We start from the raw sequence: 20675 nt of genomic DNA on the forward strand, positions 1-20675 counted from the left end.
TGAATATTAAGACATTTTGTACATTCGGCAGATTGTATTTTAACATCTGCTGCCTGCCTTTCTATCTCGAGATACGTACTAAAGAAGGTGAGAGAAAGCTAAGTACTGTTTTAGAAGAGACTTTATGCACTGAAAAGCAAGAGCCGCCACTTCCCCTACTCTTCCTCCCTACATTTCTACCGTGACCCTTATACCAATCATTTCCTCTCTGAGAACCACAGTTTTCCAATAGAAATTGAAAATAATTTTTAATGCTATGAAATGCCGAAGATGCCACATCAGCCCAGAGTGTCAATACAATGATCTGAGTTTGGGGAAGGTAAGGAGAGTGACAGTTCCACGTCTGCTGCCTGCTAAACACAGGCTTTTCGTGGCAAGCATTCTTTAAGAGTGCCACTGGGTATGTGACCCTTCTCTTCGTGGCCTCAAATGTTTTGCAGTATTGTTGAAAGATAAAGGATGACCCCTTGCGGGTCTCACTCCAATCGTGCCGAGTTTCAGAAAACAGTAATAGTAATAGTAATGAACTCTGCCTCCGTTTAAAGTTTTTAAATAGCTTGGAACACTATTGTTCTGTTACATATTTTTAACATAATGGACTTTTTTTAAATAAGAAGAGAACAAAAATTGATTCAATATGAGAAAATGCAAAAAAAAAATATTCCTGAGAGTGAAATACATAAATCCACTTTCCCAAAGCAGCATAATAATGGTTATATTAAATGTGGGTATGTTTTACATATCATATTTAGCAAAACAGATGGATTTTCACGAGCTGTGTGAACCTTCTATGAGGCTTAGAACTGGGACCGGAGAACATGGCAACACACACAGCGACAATCTTTCTATTAAAGCTGGACACAAGTCCAATGGCTAAAATATAGTGTATTTTCTGTTATTCATTCTATCAGACCAGACTGACCAATGTTTTTTTTTTTTTTCTGAGAAGGGGGCGGCACATGTCTTGGGAAGGGGAGTACTGTATTTAACTGTATATCACTCAGAAGTTTAATTACATGTTTGAGACTTTTTAAAGTAGATGTCTAAGGCCTAAAAGTTTCCTTTGAATATTCTCAACCATGTTTATCTAAAAGAAAACCAAAAAATGAAGAAATTTTTACACATTTCATCTGTACCAAACCCAAGCAATGGAAAAACATTTTAAAGGGGAAAAAAACAATTTTTAAAAAATCATTCTTTAGCTGGTTAAGCAGAAGCATGAACTGAGCTTTTTTCCGATGCTACCCAACACAAAGTATTGTTCTGCAAAGAATAACTCATGATGAACTTGTAATAATTACATTTCTAGGTGTTCTTAAAATATAACAATTACAAAGTCAAGAAAAGCATGAGAAAGAGAGAAGTCACTTTCTGTTCTGGCTTTCCAGAATTGAGAAAGAATTCCCTTTAGTTAGTGCACCCCACTGTAACCAGCATTTAAACCACACAATATACGGCTTGTACAAAATGAAGTTAAAGAGTATTTAATGCTAGTGATATTGAACTTATGTTCAAAACCCATTCTGACTAAATCTGGGCCTCATGCTGAACAAGGAGCAATAGCGAACTTAGCTTAGCCCCCTGGTCCTGTGGTCTTACCACACTAGAAGTTTGAAATTGCCCATGACTTTTCCACGGACAGCAGTTTAGTCTAACCTAATCAATTACTGTGACAGATTAACATTATTTTGGCATATTGCAATGCAGTAAGATGAAATATAATTATTTCTAAAATAGAATCTGATCATCTTTTTCTTTGTAATGAGGAGAGGAGGCAAGTCAATTATTGCAAGAAGCAAAAACAAAAGAAAACTGTATCTTTTTCAAATTAAACTATGAAATATTTCAATAAATTCTGCAGTGTGGCTTTAGAACGTAAGCCAGGAAGGCTTCCTCAACTCAAAAAAAAAATGAATCCTAAAAGAAAAATAAATACAATACATCATCTCAAAAATTTAAATAAATGTCTAACAGAAAAATAGTGCATTTTTTTTTTTTTTTTTTTTTTTAGTTTAAGCTAGCAATCCGTGTGCCACAAATCACAGTGGCTTAGGTCAACCAGCAGTGAATATTCTGGAACTCTGAAAATGCACAGTCAATGATGCCATAGGAGAAAATACAAAGAAGGACGCCTACCATACCTTTCCTCCAACATAAGTTTTCCAAAGTTCAAAAAAATTTATATATTTTCTATCTAAAATTTATTCTAATGAAATTATTCTAGTGAAAGATGCTATTAAAAATATAAAATTAACTGTGAGTACTTGATCATATATCTAAATATGCTTTCTTCTACAACACTGCTAGAAAAAAGAAGTGGCATTGGTGAACATAGATGGTCTCGTGTTCTCTAACTTAAAACAGTGATATGGGCCTCTCCTGCTCTGAGCTTTAAGATATACATCTGGATGTCAACATCGTGTTTCAGCTTGAAGCTATTTAAGTCAACTTAGTTATGAACCCTGAACATCAGGCTTCACAGTGAAGATGCTGACAGGCCTCTAACTCAAAGGACACTCGCTACTGGAGGCAAGGTTGACACATCCTAGCCACTCTGCCCACCAGACCAACCATCAGCTACTGAGTTGAATTTGCAAATTGCTTCGTCCTGTCACTAAAATCATCTGTGACAGAAAGGGCCTAACATCCTCGAATAGGAGCCCTAAACTATTTTGGGGTTTTAGTGAGATACACCTGAAAGAAATGTTAAAAATATTTATTTCCATTTCCTTGACACCTGGAAGGACTGTCTATTTCAAAACTACAGAGCTTCGGTAAAAGTACAAAGGTGACAACTAACTTTGCATGGAGACCACTAGCTGCTTTGTGGGGTTTTACATGTTGGATATAAATTAAATAATTTTTATTTATTCTTTTTTAAATGTCCAAATTATATTACATGAACAGTACCAATAGCTTCTGTACTTTTTAATATAATCCACTGTCGATATCATGTTGAAGCACTATTTAAGTCGTCAGAGAGCAAAACGGTCTACTGAATCCATTTCTGGCCGGCTGTAGACAACTGCATCACAAACCTGAAGTATAGGCTCAGTAAATATTGTGTTGATTTGAACACTAGATTACTCAACCATTGTGTCCTCTCAGGGATGGGAGCGTTTTAAGGCATCTACCTCTCTGCTTTTTACCTAACAATGCTATAACTTATTTTGTACACAGCTCTGGATATGATAGCCAAATTGCTGTCACCACTTTTGAAACAGGGACTTCATACTATTTCTTCACTGCAGATGTATTTCATTACGTTGAGAGTATAAGAAGTCTGTTACACTCATGCATCCACTCCCAATGCAAGTTATTTTTAAAAGGCTGCTGTTACATCATTGAGATGAAAATCATAAAAGTCTCTGTCAAAATGTGTACCTTCAAATATCCCTATATATTTTAAGGAGAGAGACCAAACTGTTAGGGGTGAGCTTGAATCTCTCACCCACTCTTCGAATGCCGTTAGACAGAAAGGGAAGTACACAAAGTCAAACTCTAGGTAAACCCACTATATTACTAATTTAAATATTACAATATGCCCTATGCTATCGATGCTCTGCCTGCTGGTTAAAATAAGAAACATGCACTCTGTGATGAGAATGCTTTAATGGCAAAGAAATTCATTTCCAAAGAGTTTTAGAAACTAGTTAGAAAACCCAGCTCCAAAACCCAAAAAAAGTTCAGACTGAACCGCATTCCATCTTTATAGCCAAATCCTTTCCCTGCAGAATGCTTGTGCTCAATATCAACTCGGCATTTAAAATGAACAGTTCAAGACAATTATATCCTAAGCACACTCACACTAGAAGATGCATAGAACTCTAGACAGTGAATCGATAAAATTAAATCCTTACACTTCAATGCATGGCCTTGCATAGACAAAATATCTACTGATTTGCAATTCTCCCTATTTTCATTTAGGTCTGGGAAAAGATTTTAGCTTGGTTTTTATTTAAAAAAAAAAAAGGCTACCCTCACAGAGACTGCTTAGAAAATTCTGGGCCCTTGGCTGATAAACATTGTAAAAGATACCTCTAATACTAAATATCATTTTCTACAATTTCACCTATATCTGACCTTTTCACATTACAAAGAAAACATTAATCTACAAAATGGATGCTCTCAAAGAGGAAAACTGCCGTGTGTGATTTTTTTAAAGAGCACTAGTTGATCCAGCTACAAAAAGAAACTTGCTAGAGAGAACGCAACACACACCTCCTCAATAAGAACCCGTTCAGATCGCTGCTCAGATAGAAGACCTAAAGAGATAACTACTCCAATTGACCTGGGCTCCTCCTGCCACCCCACCCACACGTGGAATCTGAATTGATGCGTGGGGTACCGGTGATCAACAACTGGGAAATGCAAGGGGCCCGTGGGAGTTTGGCACCAGAGTGAAGGATGAAGGAACTGGCACAATTCCTCCCTTTTCTCCCCCCCCCCCCCCCCACTCCCGCTTTCTTTCTTTCAAGATCATACTTAACCTGCTCTCCACAGATGCTAGGTCCCAGGCCCATTCCCTAGAACTGGAAATGCCTTTGGATTCATCTCCCTAGCTGCCTCACCCCCTCCATTCCTAGGGTCTAGACCAGCGAGAGTGGACAATCATCAATCCAGCAGTCTCTTCTGGTGGGGGTGTTCCCTGCCAACAACACCTTCCCTGATAGCTCCAGGAATCCCAGACTACACCATAGCTATGGACAGAGGCTGAGAACCCGAACACCTTCAACCTGCTGGCGTCTGCCCATGACTCCCACCGCTACCGGTGCTGGCAAGCTAACGGACTCGGCGGAGGAGGCCGCGGGGGCGCACCTTGGCGCCCAGGCCTCCGGCAGTGCCCTTCCCAAGCAGATGGGACTTCTGGGGTTCCGGCTCTTTGAAGGCAATAAAGCAAATCTACGAATTTCACCTCCGTTTTCCTTCTGAGCCAGCCAAAGTTGCTCCACTAGTTTCTCTCTTCCTCCCCGGCTGAGTGAGGCGGGAGAAAGCAGCCTAAGCCCTGATCCCCCTTCCCCGACGTTCATCCCTGCACTCGGGGATCTAGTGCCCTGGACCCCGCAGCTGCCGGGCCTCAATAAAAGCGGGGACCCCGGCGACCCCACCTTCTTCCGAGTAACGGGAACGGGAGCCCGCCAAGGAGGGCTTGAATGTCCCTGCCCGAACCCATCGCCCCGCATCCCCAAGTTTGCTGAGCACCTCAACCTTCTCGCCAAAGGCTGGCACCTCATCCCGCCCCAGGGGCAAGCATCCTCTGGCGCCGGCACCCCGCGGGCACCAGGCCCCAGTCCGGGAGCTGCTGGGACTGCCAAGCAGCACCCAATCCGGGAAGTGGACGCCTAGTCCGGAGTAGCGGCCTGCGGCTGTGGGGGAGGCGGGAAGGAGAGCACGAAATCCTGGACAGAAGCTGCGCGGGGCTGAGTGTGGGGGACCCGCGCAACGGGGGAAAGAAGCGGGGTGGAGCTAGGGCATCGGGGTTCTCAGTGGGCACTTAGGATCGTCTAGGGCCAAGGAACTCCAGCAGGGGAATGAGCAAGAACCGAGGCCAGGAGACAGGAAGGATGAACAAGCAAGGAAACCTAGGCTAGGAAGGGAGTGGTCGTGGGCACAGGTGACCGCTGCGGGGTATGTAGATCATGGCCACCTCGGTCCCTGAGTCAGAGCCACCAAGACTGAAGTCTTGGAGGACACCCGTGGGCACCGAGACCGCTGCGGGCAGGTTCCACTGAGCCCGGCGGGGGGCTAAGGGTGGCCAGTCTCTTACCTTGAAGGCCACGGGCAGAGTCTTGTTGCACCGCCAGTGCGAGGGCAGCACGGAGCACAGGAAGTTGGGGCTGTCGGTGCGAACCAGTTCGGCCGGGTGGTCGGCGATGATCTCCACCATGGTGCGGTTGTCGTGCGGCGGCCTCAACCGGGGCACTGCCGCTGCCGCCGCTGCCGCCGCCGCCGCCGCCGCTGCGGCTGCCTCCTGCTGCTGCTGCTGCTGCTGTTGCTGCTGTTGCTGCTGCTGCTGCTGTTGCTGCTGCTGTTGCTGCTGCTGTGCAGCCACCACCGGGCTCACGTCGCTCATCTTGCCGGGCTGCAGGCTGCTGGAGGGGGGGCTGAAGCGCCGGCTGGTGCTCGGATCTACGGGAATACGCATCACAACAGCCACAAGTTAGCGAAGTGGCCGGGGGAGGGGGAGGAGGGTGGAAATGGGGGGCGAGGAGGAGGAAATTGAGGGGGTGGAGGCGAGACGGGGGAAAGAGGATGGAGGTGACGGGACTGAAGAGGTGAGAAATCAAGTTCGAGGAAGCCGACTGCCGGGCGGAGTCTGATGGGGGCCGGCGGCCGGCGACCAGGCACAGTTGGGTTGGCGGGTGGGGACACCCGGGAGATGCAGATCTCCGCCCGGAGGCTTGAGAGCCCCGGCGGTGGCAGCTGCGAGAGGGGCGCGGGGGCGTGTTTGGCCGAGCCGAGTCAAGGGACTTGAAGTTAGCAACTTGCAATGGGGGGGGGGGGGTGTTTGGGGCACAGCGTCCCGGGTGCACGGGCGCCCCCCTCCCTGTTCCAGTTCGGTAGTGGAGCCTGGCACGTTCAGCAATCCATCTCAGCGGTCCGTGTGGCCCCGCGCTGCCCGACACCGCCAAGCCGAGCGCGGCTGCCCAACTTCTGGCGCCGCCGCCTGCCCGCGCCTCCTCCTCCTCCTCCGAGGCCGCTGCGCGCTCCCCTTTGCCGGCTGCGCGCTCCGAGTCCTCCCGCGGCCGCTTTTTCCTCTCCCCGCTTCTCCTCTCGCCCTCTCACTCGCCGCCTCCTCGTAGCCACGTCCTTCCTGCTCTTTGCAAATGCCCCTGGCCCCCTCGCGCTTCAAGGTGTCGGGAGGTAAGTGGGGGCAGCGGATCTCAGGGCGACAGCTCCGGAGCCTGTAGATCGCAGCCGCTGCCGCCGCCCGCCGGCCGTGAGAAGCGCCGTCACGCTGCGCTGGGCTGCGGATGATGGAGGGAGGCGGTCCCCGCCTAGGGCATCCGTGCCTGCTCCTTCAGCTCCCCCCGCATCCCCAGGACCAGGAACCCCCTTCTTAGTCTGACCACGCTGAAACTGAGAAGCCGGAGAGCCTCAGGCTGCTCCTGCTGTCGTTATTTTTCGTTGTAACTTCAAAAGAGGAGGAAGGAAAAGTTCAAGTCCCCTCGTTGACGTCTGAACACTTTTCACCCTCCCCCAACACCCCACCCACCCTACCTCGGCTGGGGCGGGGGGGGGGGCAGATATTTACAGGATTCGGGTTGGGTTTTATTTTCCCCCTTAGGTGACGCCAAAAAATGGGTGACAGAAGGACTTGTCAAAATAGTTTTAGAAACTCGAGTGGATGCCTGGACGCTTTCTTCTTACATATTCATTCTTGTCATTCCTGGACAATAAGGATGGGTTGCTTTTTTTAAGAACTAAAAAAAATGACAGCTTTATAATGAAAATAAGTTGTAAATTGCAAAAGCATTTGCTGAGAGAGGCAAAATGTAAATATATAAACAGCGGTAATCCGTGAATTGTCAATCTTTTAGTAAGCCGAGTCTTCGAGTCAGTCTAAGTCTTGATGTTCTTCCTCATCACACCCCCCCCCGGGGAGAGGATAAAATAAAAAGTTTTTTTAAAAAAAAAAGCTTCAGTAATTATTTATTTATTTATGTGTTTGTTTCCGACATTTTTTTTTAAAGGAGATTTTGGAATCCCCAAAAGTTTGTGGTCGAGAGATGAAGGAGTGCGGAAAAAAGGCGGCAGTTTTTACCTAAAATGTGGTTTTTGGAGGCTGGGATTTCTAATGATTAGGTTTTTGTGGTTTATATAGACACGACTCAAGCTAAGGCGATCATTTAGCTGATGGGAGACAGAAGCACGTGGGTGTCTCCAACCAGCCTCCAATTCTGAGCCTTCAAAACAAATCAAACAGATTGCGTGCCCACAGAAGCCGGGAAATCCGCTGGAGGCTGCTACACCCCAAGGACTAGGCAGCTGCAACATGGGGCCGGTTCACCTCTCGCGTGGTGTTCTGTTACGTCTATTTAACCGATTTTTAAAAACTCTTAAAGCTTCCAAATAGAATCATTTACCCGAGTCCCGATATTCCTAGCAACAAGGTAGTTGACACAGTCGCGACTTCGTGCAATCCATGAAAAATTGGAGTCCTCCCTTGAAGGACGGAGGTACAGGGAGAGCTGGGTACCCTACCTCTATCTCCTGTCTTGTTTAAAGCTCTTCGCATGGCCATTAACTAGAACTTTTATTAGTGGATGCAAATGCCTCCCAAGTTCTTCAAGAGACCTGTCACCACCCTCCCTATCGGTTTTCAAAGCGCAGTTGCCACTCTTACCCCGCGCGCCCAGGGAAAAGGTTACCAGGACGCGAAAGAGGTTGTTTGCTCCTCTGCAGGACTCAAGACTCTGACAAGCATAAGACAAGCACGGATCTCTGTGCCCAGGTGACCTAGGGACCTGTGTTCCGGTGCCTAAGATGGTGCTGGGGTCCAAGAGTGGACACGGATGAGAGGGACTGTGCCCTCTCACGGGCGGGCGTAGAGATGAAACTGGAGTACACTACTATGCCCTTCCTCTTTGTGTCATTATTTCTGCCTCCCCTTTCTGCTCGCTCCACTTACAACCGCCTTGTCGGTGTTTCCTTGTCTCTTTCCGGATTCTTCCCCTGCATCCTCCCCGTGCCACCTCCCCATGCCTCTCAGTTTCCCTCTTCTGCCACACCGCCTGCTCCTCCACGCCACCGAAAAGCAACACCTACTCCCGACCCTACTCCTCGCACCTGGTGGCCTCCATGCCCCTAGCGCTCGGCTCCAGGACCACTGAAGCCACTCATCCCATCACACTACCGATGCAGCTAGTTGCTGAGCTATCTCCCAAGGGTGCTACTTTTAATAATCTTTTTGATCACAGGAGAGAGCTCTAACTCTGAGTACAGCTGCATCGCGTGTGCGCGCTAGCATCCCTATGCCTAAATGCCAGTTCAGTAAAGGAATGCCCACTTCCTTACCCATTCCTAAATGCCAATTCAGTAAAGGAATGCCAGCTTCCTTTGCACCCACCACCCACCTTCCTTACACACTCACTTGTATTCTCACACGCTCACACACTGGCATTACGACACAATTACATGCGTTCCTCTCCTGCCTTTATTAGGACAGTTTTCTTTGGGGACACATCTAAGGGACGGAGATGGCTTGCTTGCCCAACTCCCCCTTTTAAGTGTCTGGGGACTACTGACTAGGGGAGGAGTCTCAGGAAATGGAATGAGATTCTGTAGTCATAGAGATAGAAAGTCATTGGTAGGTGATATTGCATCCTCCTCCCAGGAAACCCACAGAATAGGGAACTTGGAGAAACTGACAGACACTGAGAAACAGTCCATATTTCAAATAGGAGCTCCCAGAGAGGGGCTTTTCAACAAGAAATTTTAGGGTCGTTTGAATTAGAGAAATCCTATCTGGGGACTTTTTCTTCCCCACCATTGCTGATTAGTTACTACTACCACCACCACCACCACCTTTTTTTTTTTTTCAACTTAATGGATAATGAGACAAGCAGGCCTCAATGGTTGGAGATTTTAAGGACAATTTAATCAAGGTGAGATTATTTATTTTAATTAATCGTATCCGGTAATTCGGCTTTATAGCCTTCCTGGGCACCCTCTCTCCATTAAACATTTCGGTAGAACTAATGTAAGCAGCTCTTGGAAGTTCCCAGTCTTGGAGCCCTTAAAATATCCTACAGTTATTTATAATGTGGAAATGAAATTTTCCACTGAATGCCCTAACAACGGCTCAGGTATCTGGCAAAGAGGACTTCGGTCCCCTTTCAAAAACACACTCTCGCTGAACACTCTCACTCAGCTGGGACTGATGGAGCCCTGTACTGGCCAGGGCTTGGCTCTGAGCACTAAACTTCAGTAGGAAACATTTCCACAGCCCCTTCACTCAAACCTCTCCTAATAGTAAGCACAGAGGGAAATCATGAGCCTTTTCCTTATGTCTTTGGTGCTATGGAATGCTTGATCTCTCTCCTCGGCTTGGATTTTCCTTCTACGGGAAAATGCTCTAAGCTGAGGCAGAGAGCAGAGCACATTTGGTAAATGCTTCCTGCAGGAGCCCAAGGTCCTGATCCCTGCCCCCTCCCAAAGAAGCAGAGCCAGAGGTACCTTTAAAATCCAGGTGCTCAGAAGGCCCTGAGACTTGCTGCCTAGACAGCCCAGCCTGCTCAAGGTGCTCCAGGCCAGTGAGAGCCTGTCCCAGAAGACGAGGTGGACTACATGTATGGCCTCTGGCTTCCACAGGCAAGCATGTACACACACACACACACACACACACACACACACACACACTTCTAAGCAAATCACCCATTGGATTCCTTTCCAGAAATATTCCTTTCAGTTGTATCTTACAGTGCTAAAAAATAGATTTTTTTCTTCGTGAAGATCTAACTACTCTGAAAGATACAGTCGTCCCCCGCCACCGTGTCCTTTAACGTTTAATATAACTGTTAAGTGACAATACCTGGCAATTCTAATTTTTCAAAGAAAGTGCAATGTGAAAACAATCTTCTTCCAATCTCTCTTCTCCTCTCTCTCTCTCTCTCTCTCTCTCTCTCTCTCTCTCTCTCTTCTTGCCAGAAAAAGCTGAACTCCCAAAACAGGAACAGAATTCGGGGACTTCAGGCTTCTTTCACTTTGGTTTCTAATCCTAACCCCTTCTACATTATTTTTTATACTTTTTTTCATGATGAAAAGTGGAGGAAAACCCTCTAAAAACTTAAAACAGGTCTCAATGAACCAGCTAATGAAGTAGGATAGCCACTGGAAAAATATGACCATCCTGAGCTCTCTGAAGGTGTGTGTGTGTGTGTGTGTGTGTGTGTGTGTGTGTGTGTGTGAGAGAGAGAGAGAGAGAGAGAGAGAGAGAGAGAGAGAGAGAGTCGGGACTTTATAAGCAGAACGCTCCCTGGAGACTTTTCTTTGGGGTTGACTGTATGAGGCTAGCCTGGAGATCCAGCACTACCACCAAACCAACAGTTACCATACTGGAGCCTATGGGCTAAATCTGACCTAATAACTCTTTTCCTATTGGCCTACAGGCAGTGATCTTCATGAACGTGTATGCACGTTTGCGTATTTGTGGCCACACCACGTAGGTGCATGCAAGTGAGTTTGTATGCAGATGCCCTAGGTTGATACTGGAGAATTGTCCTGGATTGCTCTCAAACTCACCAGCCAACTTGACCCGAGGATCCCCAGGCTTTGCTTCTGAGACTGGCAATGGAGGCTGTCCCAACAGCCAACATTTCCATGTATTCTGGGAATCTGAACTCGGAACCTCTATCTTAACATGCCAAGAACTTTTTAAAAATTACGTGTTTATTCATTTTATGTGTATGGGTCTTTTGTCTGCATATATGTCTGTATAACACTTGAATGTCTGGTACCTTCAAAGGATGGAAGAGGATGCTGGATCTCCCTGGCAACTGGAGTTATAAATGGTTATGAACCACCAATGTGCGTGCTTGGGAACAAACCCAAGTCCTGGAAGAGTAGTGTTCTTAACTGCTGAGCTTCCAACCCCGGGTAGCATTTCTACACACACGCGCGCACACACATACACACACACGGGTAATATTTTGATACGTATGTTACCTCTGTTTCATTCATGGTTCCACAAGAACACAAATGAACATACCAAGAATTTTCTGGTATCCCGTGTGTTTGCTAGGTCTAGATACATTTTCCAGACAGCTCAAGAACTTGGGTGATCCAAAGGCCTTCTGACATAGTTTTCCACTTTAATTTCTAGACAGTTAAATGCTGTCTGATTTGTTTTAAGCTCAGTACATTTTCCCTGTTGTCGGTGGACCTATAACAATGTGCCTGGCTGTAAAAAGAGATGAACTGTTTGTAGCTGAGCATCATAAACCTTTCCTTGTTGTGCTAGTTAACACGCCCATGGGCCGTTTTCAGACATTCATAAGAGTGCAGGGTTGTCGTAAAAAGGGTGATGCTTGCCATATGATCCTTCAGAGCTGCGTTTACAGCGCTCCTACGTAACCGCTGTGCCCTTGAAAGGGACTCAGGATTTGTTTGACTACAATACCAACTTCCTCAATAATATCCTAGATACGTGAAGACCAGTATTCTAAAAATTGGTCATTTCCCAGAATTTAGAGACGTAGAATTAATTTTTTTAATTATCCCTCTGGTATTTCAGGGTCGGCTATTGGTCCATGGCAGTAGCAGTGATCAGCAGTGGAATGTTCTATATAAAAGTTTATGGGGCTTTGTGATGAAACTTCTGAGAACCCCTAAAATTAAAAGTTTCCTGGAGTAACCCAATTATCTTATCAAAATGTTCTCCTCTTCCGCCAGCACACCGGAAAAGGACTTTCCAATTCTAATTCCACTGCCTAAGGTGCTAAGGCCTCACTCTAGGCCTTGGCACGGACCGCAAGTCACGCCCCTTCAACGGGCGAAAAGTAAACGATGACATTCTTGGTCCGCCTAAAAAAAGAACAAAAATCACCATTTTCACCAGGTCAGAAATTTCAATTACAATCAAGAGGTGGGAAAAATCGGTTAGAAAGACAAACTGAACGTCAGGAGCCCAAGTCTTTGCACGTGCTGACTCTTGCCGTACACAAGCCATAGATTACCATTCTTGGTGTTCTGTGTCCTTAGCATTCTCCCTCAGAAACTGCTCGGTGTTTCCTCTTAAACTTCCACGAGCCAGACTTCTCTCAGAAAACAAAAACAAAAACCACTTACTTATTCCAACCTAGCTATGATCAAGTTCCACAAGCAATGATTCCTTCATTTCCAACTTTGAGTGACTGTTACGACTTTTCAACAGCCAGATTGGCACGGGGCAATCGTTTGGATGCTTCCATAAGCCAGTTGTGATGTTTTCATTTGAGAGTAAATTAAAATACAATAATTTTGCCTTTTTAAAAAATGGGCAGACCATTCTGGTCAGTGGCTTGTCTTGTTCCAGGGTCCTGGCTCTCCCTTGTAGGTTTCGCTTAACTTACTGGGTCTCAGCTCCAAATTCCCCCATTTTATTGTGTGGAAATGGATGTGGGCCCATTAACTATTTTTCTTTACCAGCTGACATTGACATTCATTAGAACTTGAAAAAGAAGAGAACTTGTAGGAAGAAAGATTTTTTGTTCTGGTTCCCTTGTGTCAACAGCAATTTTCTACAATGTAACTAACACACGTGGCTCCTGCCTCTGGAGGGGGGGGGGGCAGAGAATGACGGGATGACTGACAACAACGACATGGGACTTCAGACATAGGTGCTACAGAAAGCTAGCTCATCCAGTTGTCCAGTGCTGAGCGCAAACAACATTTATCAACCAACAGCAGCGATAGCAGCCAGCAGCTATCCGCAAACCACACGTATAGAACATCCCTCCTCCAGGATACTCGTAAGACTCCTCTAAGGAAAAAACCTTTTCCAGAAGCCTGCAGAAAACTTTTCCATCTTCCAGTATCCCAAACTGCGAGAGATCTGGATCCCAGTTTTACACGCACAGGGAAGGAACCTTCCTTGGTTGCCCTATTTAGCCTGAGAATGGAAGGTCTATTCTCTGAGTCCTCTTTGTCTTGCTTGCTTTCAGCCCCAAGGATTGAACTTAGGCCCTCGATCATTACCGGGCAATCTTCTCAGTTCTTTTTCCAAGTTTTTGATTGTTTGTTTTTTAGACAGAGTCTTGCTAAGCTACCCAGGCTGACATTGAATTTACTCTAAAACCCAGTCAAGCCTGAGATTTGAGGTCCTCCTGCCTCAGCCTCCTGAGAGGCTACAATTGTGGGATTTTGCCATCTGGCCCAGATTGCTTGTTGCAGGGGCGTGGTGAGGTTGCCTGTTTTTAAAGGTTATGTTATGTGTATGAATGTAAGGTGCTTCGTTTTTGTTTTTGTCTATATGTACATAAGTGCACTAGGTGCCTGCAGTGCCCCCAGAGGCCAGTAGGTGGCATCAAATGCCATAGAACTAGAGTTACAGATGGAGTCGTGCTTGAAACCAAACCCTGGTTCTCCAAGTGTTTTTAACAACAGCTAAGTCATCTCTACTTTCTGAATTCTTTAGACTTTGTTTTACCCCTTTAAAGTCAAATCCTTATTACTCCAGTCCCTTTATAATAGATTCTTCTTCAGATTAAACTTTTCTTGCTCGCATTATTATGTGACCTCTCTTTATTGGACCCCGATATACTAAGGCTTCCATGTTCTGACCCCCAGCATGTCCTTCCTTATTCACATTGGTTTCCACTTGGAACACTTCCTGTGGGCCACATGATGAGCACTTCCAACACAACATCACATGTCTAAATGATTTATCTCCTCCTATAGAGAAGTGTATAGTTAGAAGATACCCGTATTCAAGAGATGATGATGCAGAAGAGGGGAAAAAGCTATTTTAAAGTATGGGGTGAAACTACTCAAGATCTCTGTGGAGTTGTCTTTACAACTTTCATAAACTCTTAGAGTCCACATGTTAATGGAAATACATATAAATATGAGCAAGGCTAAGTGGAGTCAGTAGCTGAAAAGAGATGTGCATATACATATATATACATATATCTCAATGTGCTAATAATGATCTAGAGATCCTGTGTCTGGGAGTGGGCGGGCAGGGGAGGAGTGGGAGGAGGTTGGGAAGGGGTGGAAAGGGAGGGGAGTGATACTGTGGCAATACTCCTGTAGGAAGTTCTCAAAAAGAAGGAGGAGAGGGAGGAGGAAGAGGAGGAGGAAGAGGAGGAGGAGGAGAAGAAAGAAAAAGAAAGAAAGAAAGAACCAAAACAAAAGATGTTTAAAGGTATGCGAATAAAACCACAGGCAAAACTCCAAAGCAGACCCATGCCTAGATCTGACGGAGAGCCGGTGGCAGAGAAGGATACTCAAGGGAGCAGAGAGGCACAGTGTGAGACACCAGCGAAGAGGTACTGCCTGGCTGCAGTTGAACGTGGGACCTGGCAAGGCTATAACTCTAGCAAAAAAAAAAAAAAGCTAAGACAACAAGGGATTAAACAAAATAAATGGATTGACTATTGGCAGTTTTCTCCAGACTTTTAATATGTTGCTTACATCTTCAGTCTCTGTGAAAGAAATGTGAAAGCAGTGTTTAAGAGCTTGTTTAGTTACTGCATCTGAAGAATTAGAAAGGTCTGGGAAGTTTATTGGGTTTTGTTTGTTGTTTGTTTGTTTGTTTGTTTTAATAGTAACTGGACACCTGGTAACCAGCATCAAGCCTTCATAGACACTTCCCCCAGACACACACACACACACACACACACACACACACACACACACACACCAGGAAGGTCTGGCTTCCAAATTCTCATCACAGAACCAAGTGTACAGAGTTTCAAAGCTGAAACCTAAACTTAAAACCACCAGCCTACTCATCTCCTAACATCCCCTGCACCCAGCTTGACCATTTTCTCTCTGTCCTTCAGTGCAGTTTGTGCTAACCTCCGTTATCACACTCATCACCTAAATTTGCTGTTCACATGTTCTCCCCACATAGAGTGAATGTTCCCTGAGGACAGGAATTGATAGTGGTCATTTCATACTTAGCAATTAGCGTAGTGTCTGCAAAGCAATAAGTGCTGATAAATGTTCATTAAAATTTGTCAGTGAGGGGCTAGGGAGATGGTTCCATCGTTTAAAGCATATATTGCTTTTGCAGTAGACCTGAGTTTGAATTTTAGTAACTACGTCAGGTGGTTCGCAACTGCCTCTAACATCAGCTTCAGGGAATCCAGTGCCCTTGTCTGGACTCTGCAGGCGCCTGTAGTCATCTGCTCACACACACAGAGACAAGCATGTGCCACCCACATTATTAAAAATAAAAACTAGCCTAGTATACAAAGCTAGTTCCAGAACAGCCAGAACCATCCCACAGAGAAACCCTGTCTCAAAACACTATTTAAAAAATTAATTAACAAATCCATGAGTTAATACACCTACTTAAAATTATCTTTAAACCTGGGTTTTTAATCCTCTTGAAATATAAAGTTTTCCTGTTATTGAATCCTACAATTTTAACTCAAATTATCCAATGGTGCTAATTCTTCCAAGCATCCTTTTACTAGAAATGCTAATTGGAGAACGTGGACGTGGGAGAATCGTTTAGCATTATCTACCAAGATGGAAACTCTGAGGGCTGGAGAGGGAGACTTTTGCTTACTATTATGAGCTGCACCTGGGCTTAGAAAGTCTCAGCTAAATCAACAGCCATGAGGAGCCCAGGTCCAGTTGATATATCTACAACACAACCTGAGCCCCGAAGGTTCATGGGACATTGTAGGATGGGTAGAAGACTATAAGAACCAGAGGACCACAACACCTGCTGCTAGATAGTGTCTCGTAGACAAGACAGGGAAGCTGTGCCCACGAAATCTCAACAAACAAGATTTGCGTAATGACACCAGTTGACATGCCAACATGGATGAAGGAAACTTCACAAGGCCTCACACCTAGATGAGTGGCTAAGGGTTGCAGAGAGAGGGAGCAATCAGGTTTCTCCAGAGAGGAACTCCCAGATAGATTATCCAATCCCTAAACACACATATGAGCAACACTGAATGGACTCAAGAAGAGGTAGTAGAGGGTGTGTGTGTGTGTGTGTGTGTGTGTGTGTGTGTGTAAAACAACTGAAGAAGAGACTATAAGTCTGGAAGGGCATTGGAGGTAACAGGAAGGGTGGGAGAGGAAGGAGGAGGATATCATGTAAACACAACACTCAAGTATAAAATTCCCCGAAAGATTAAATTAAAAGATACCTCTTGCCTGCCACATAAAGCCTGAATTAATCAAGATACCAAATACACCACTTCATTCAATGCCTTAAAATGCCCCCCAAAAGGCTAAATATTTACAATAAATATTTATCAGAAAGTATAATGCACTTACATTTTCATCAATTGTATACTGTAGCAATAAAAATATAACTCAAAACAGAGCTTTCTAAAAATTGTCTGTGGTATCATATATGCTGTGTTCATATGCATATAAAGATCCATGTAGAGGCCTGACAGAGGTCAAAGCCAAGCGTCTCCCTCTGTTTCTCTCCACCTTCTTTTCTTGAGACAAAATTTCTAGCTGAACCTGGAGCTCACTGACTCTGGCCAAGTCTATTTGGCCAGAGAGCCCCAGGAACTCTTCTTCCTACACCCCCATGCTGGAATTACAAGCACACACTACCACATCTGGCTTTGGAGAAGGGCATGAACTCGGGTCTTCATGTCTGCAGGGCAGACACTTTCCTAGCCAGACCATCTCCCTGATGCCCAAAGATTGTTTTGTTTTGCTTGAGACAAGGTCTGATTCACTTTATATCCCTGGCTGGCCTACAACTCGCTCTGTAGACCAGGCTAGCCTTGAACTCACAGAGATCCACCTGCCTCTGCTTCTTGAGTACTGGGAGTAAAGGTGTGCCACTTTTAAAATACCCTGAAGTATTTTAGTCAAAACTTACATAACCTAAGACACTTAACAAGGTGTAGTTTCAATTTATGTACTTATATTTTTCTTCTGAGAAAGTCAAATATGACTAATTAAATATGTAAGGCACAAGACATATAATATTAAGATGTATTGTGGCAGAAGTTTAATAGAAGTGGTATAAAAACTAAGTCAGGTAAATGTCCTGAGTGGCAAGATCTTCTCCTATTTCTGGGGAGGGCAAAGGTGACTTCAAGGTCTCTAGTAACTGTGGTGTTTAGCTTGTACTCAGTGAGTCTAAAGGAGGGATGCATCTGTTTTAAGTGTCAATTATTACAATAAACCAGAAATAGCATCCTCTGCAACTGTTAAAACATATGCAAGAACCTGTTAGCTATTTTATAAGTCAAGTCTAAAGGGAAGCAAGAACTAGTCCCAGGTTCTTTTTAAACATAAAGTATCAAATGAAAGCATTAAAGATTATCCAGAACTGAATAATCAATTGGAGCTATAAAGCAACAAAGGTTAGCAACAGCGGGAGCTGCTCCCAATCCAGGACTGTAGAAACATCAGGATGAGGATTCGAAACAAAACTCAGAAAACAAGGCTGCCTAGGAGGTGGAAGCATTATGGGATCCCCACAAGGAAGCACAGAGAAAGGATATCTAGTGCAATATAGACCCAGAAAGACAACTCAACCGCTGCTGGAGGTGGGCTCTGCAGAGAGCCTCTGGCTTCTCCTCTACCCACAGGACTTGGAAACCTTCATCTCAGGGCTGGATACGTCCACATCTGTAGCCTCTGGCTTCTCCTCTACCCACGTGACTCGGAAACCTTCATCTCAGGGCTGAATATGTCTGCATCTGTATTTAAATCTCTGCTAAAGTTGCATGTATAGAGGTTGGAAAGTCCTGAGTTTGATCACCAGGGAAAAAAAGGATGAAAGGAAGGAAGGTAGGAAGGAAGGAGGGAGGGAGGGAGGGAAGGAGGAAGGGAAGAAGGGAAAGAATAAAGATTGAGAAAGATAAACTAAAAGAAATAAGAATAAAAAAAGGAATCAGAGTCAGAGATGGACAGTGGAGCCCTGGGCTGAGCTCCCAAAGATGAGTGGGAGAACTGGAGGAGGGAGAGTATGAGCAAAGAGGTCAAGACCATGATGGGGACACCCACTGAAACAGCTTAGCTGAGATAATGGGAGCCCACCAACTCTGGCCTGACAGGAAGGGAACCAGCATAGGACCAAACTAGGCCCACTGAATGTGGGTGACAATTGTATGGCTGGGACGGACTGTGGGGCCACTGGCAGTGAGACCAGGATTTATCCCTACTGCTTGTACTGGCTTTTTGGAACCCATTCTCTTTGGAGGGATACCTTGCTCAGTCTAGATACAGTGGGGAAAGCCTTGGTCCTGCCTCAAAGCAATGTGCTAGACTTCGTTGACTCGCCATGGGAAGCCTTCCCTCTGGAGGAGTGGATGGGGGTGAAGGAGAGGAGGAAAGGGAGTGGGAACTGGGATTGGTATGTAAAATGAGAAAAGATAGTTTTTTTAAAATAATTTTTAAAAAAGAATAAAATAAAGCCATAAAAAAGGGGTTGACATGGGACTCGGTGGCCAATAGCACTGGGAATGTGATTTCCTGAAACACAGCAGAACCAGAAGGGAAAACTGACAAAGGCTGGCATAGGCATGAACCCAAACAGGAGAGAAACGTCCAGAGCCAACTTCACACAAGCTGCAAAAGTCAAAAGCCAAGGTGTGAAAAACAGAACTTGAATCTCAAAGCAAACAGGTACAGCTTTCTATCACTATGGACCGGACAGTGGCTTTCAGATGTAGATGCCACATCCAGAATATAAATGACTAAATAAAAATAAACCAGATCTCAAGCTTTAAAATATTTGTGTTTCAAAAGCCACTTTGAAGAAAATGTGAAGACAATAATGCATGAAATAAGAACAAATACAGTATTTGCAAATCATCTATGGAAGAACACAGTCTCCAGAATACATGACAATCTCCTCCAACTCCACAGCAAAAAGACAACCCAATTTAAAATTGGGCAAAGAATCTGAACATGCATTTCTCCAAAGAGAAACTTATATAGCCAACCAGCATATGAAGGGGTGCTCACCATATTAGTTAGTAGACAAAGAACTTAATCTGAGGTATTACTTCACAATTATAATGATGGCTACAGAGATCAAGCATTTTCGATAAAAAAATTCAAAATTCTGAAACCTCTAAAATCTGAAACTGCTACTCTGAGTAGAAAATTCCACACCTGGGCTCCTGTGATATGACAGTTAAGGACGGGCACACGAAGAAAGGCATAACTATTTATTACATTTAGGTCATGTACATGAGGTCTACATAAGGCATAAGGGAATGCCATGTTTGCAGTTGAGACACAGCTCTAAGTTATCTTATTATATTTATAAGTATTCCAAACACAAAACAGTTCGAGCCCCAGGTATTTTGGATAAAGAATACTATATCTATAAGAAGCAAAGATAGATGTTAAAAAAAAAAATGTTGGTTGCCAGGCGGTGGTGGCGCACACCTTTAATCCCAGCACTCAGGAGGCAGAAGCAGGTGGATCTTTGTGAGTTCGAGGCCAGCCTGGTCTAGAAGAGCTAGTTCCAGGACAAGCTCCAAAGCTACAGAGAAACCCTGTCTAGAAAAACGAAAAAAAAGGAAGGAAGGAAGGAAGGAAGGAAGAAAGAAAGAAAGAAAAAGTTGGAGAAAATGGAGCCTTCGAACATTTCTGCTGTAAGCATAAAATAGTTCAGCCACTGTAGCAGTTTCGCCGGTAGTGTCTTAAAAGTTAACATAAAGCTAACATGCAACATAGCGATTAATGTCTACGCCCTTACCCAAGAGAAAAGAAAAAATTACATTCACAAATGAGCAATGCTAAACGGACTCAGTAGCTTTATGTACACAAAAATGCATATGTTTTCAGTTCACATATGCATATATATATAACAATAGTAATTTAAAAAGAGGTGGGCATAAACTGGGAGCGCATGGGAGGAGTTGGAAGTAGGGAGGGCGGTTGTGAGTTATGTAGATACAATGCTCGTGCATGACAGGCTCCAAAAGTTTTTTAAAAGCCTTGTGCCTCATATGTAAATATTCAAAGCAACATAGCTCAAAATAAGCAAAATGTGGAAAATGCTCAACTGGGGAATTGGTTAA

General features: G+C 44.7%; 1 protein-coding gene across 4 annotated transcripts in view; it reads right to left on the reverse strand.

Annotated features, from left to right (window-relative positions):
• Positions 1-6276, reverse strand: part of Runx2 (RUNX family transcription factor 2) — a 237420-nt gene extending 231144 nt beyond the window's left edge. For all 4 annotated transcript variants that reach the window (XM_041656169.1, XM_041656166.1, XM_041656170.1 and 1 more), the window contains exon 1: positions 5768-6276. In XM_041656169.1, the coding sequence (XP_041512103.1) occupies positions 5768-6145 (378 nt within the window). In that variant the 5' untranslated portion in view covers positions 6146-6276. The remainder of the gene's footprint in view (positions 1-5767) is intronic.
• Positions 6277-20675: the final 14399 nt, after the last annotated feature.

This window comes from Microtus oregoni, unplaced genomic scaffold, assembly GCF_018167655.1.
Source record: "Microtus oregoni isolate MIOR12 unplaced genomic scaffold, Mior012 000007F_ref0000211, whole genome shotgun sequence".
Taxonomy (NCBI): Eukaryota; Metazoa; Chordata; class Mammalia; order Rodentia; family Cricetidae; genus Microtus; species Microtus oregoni.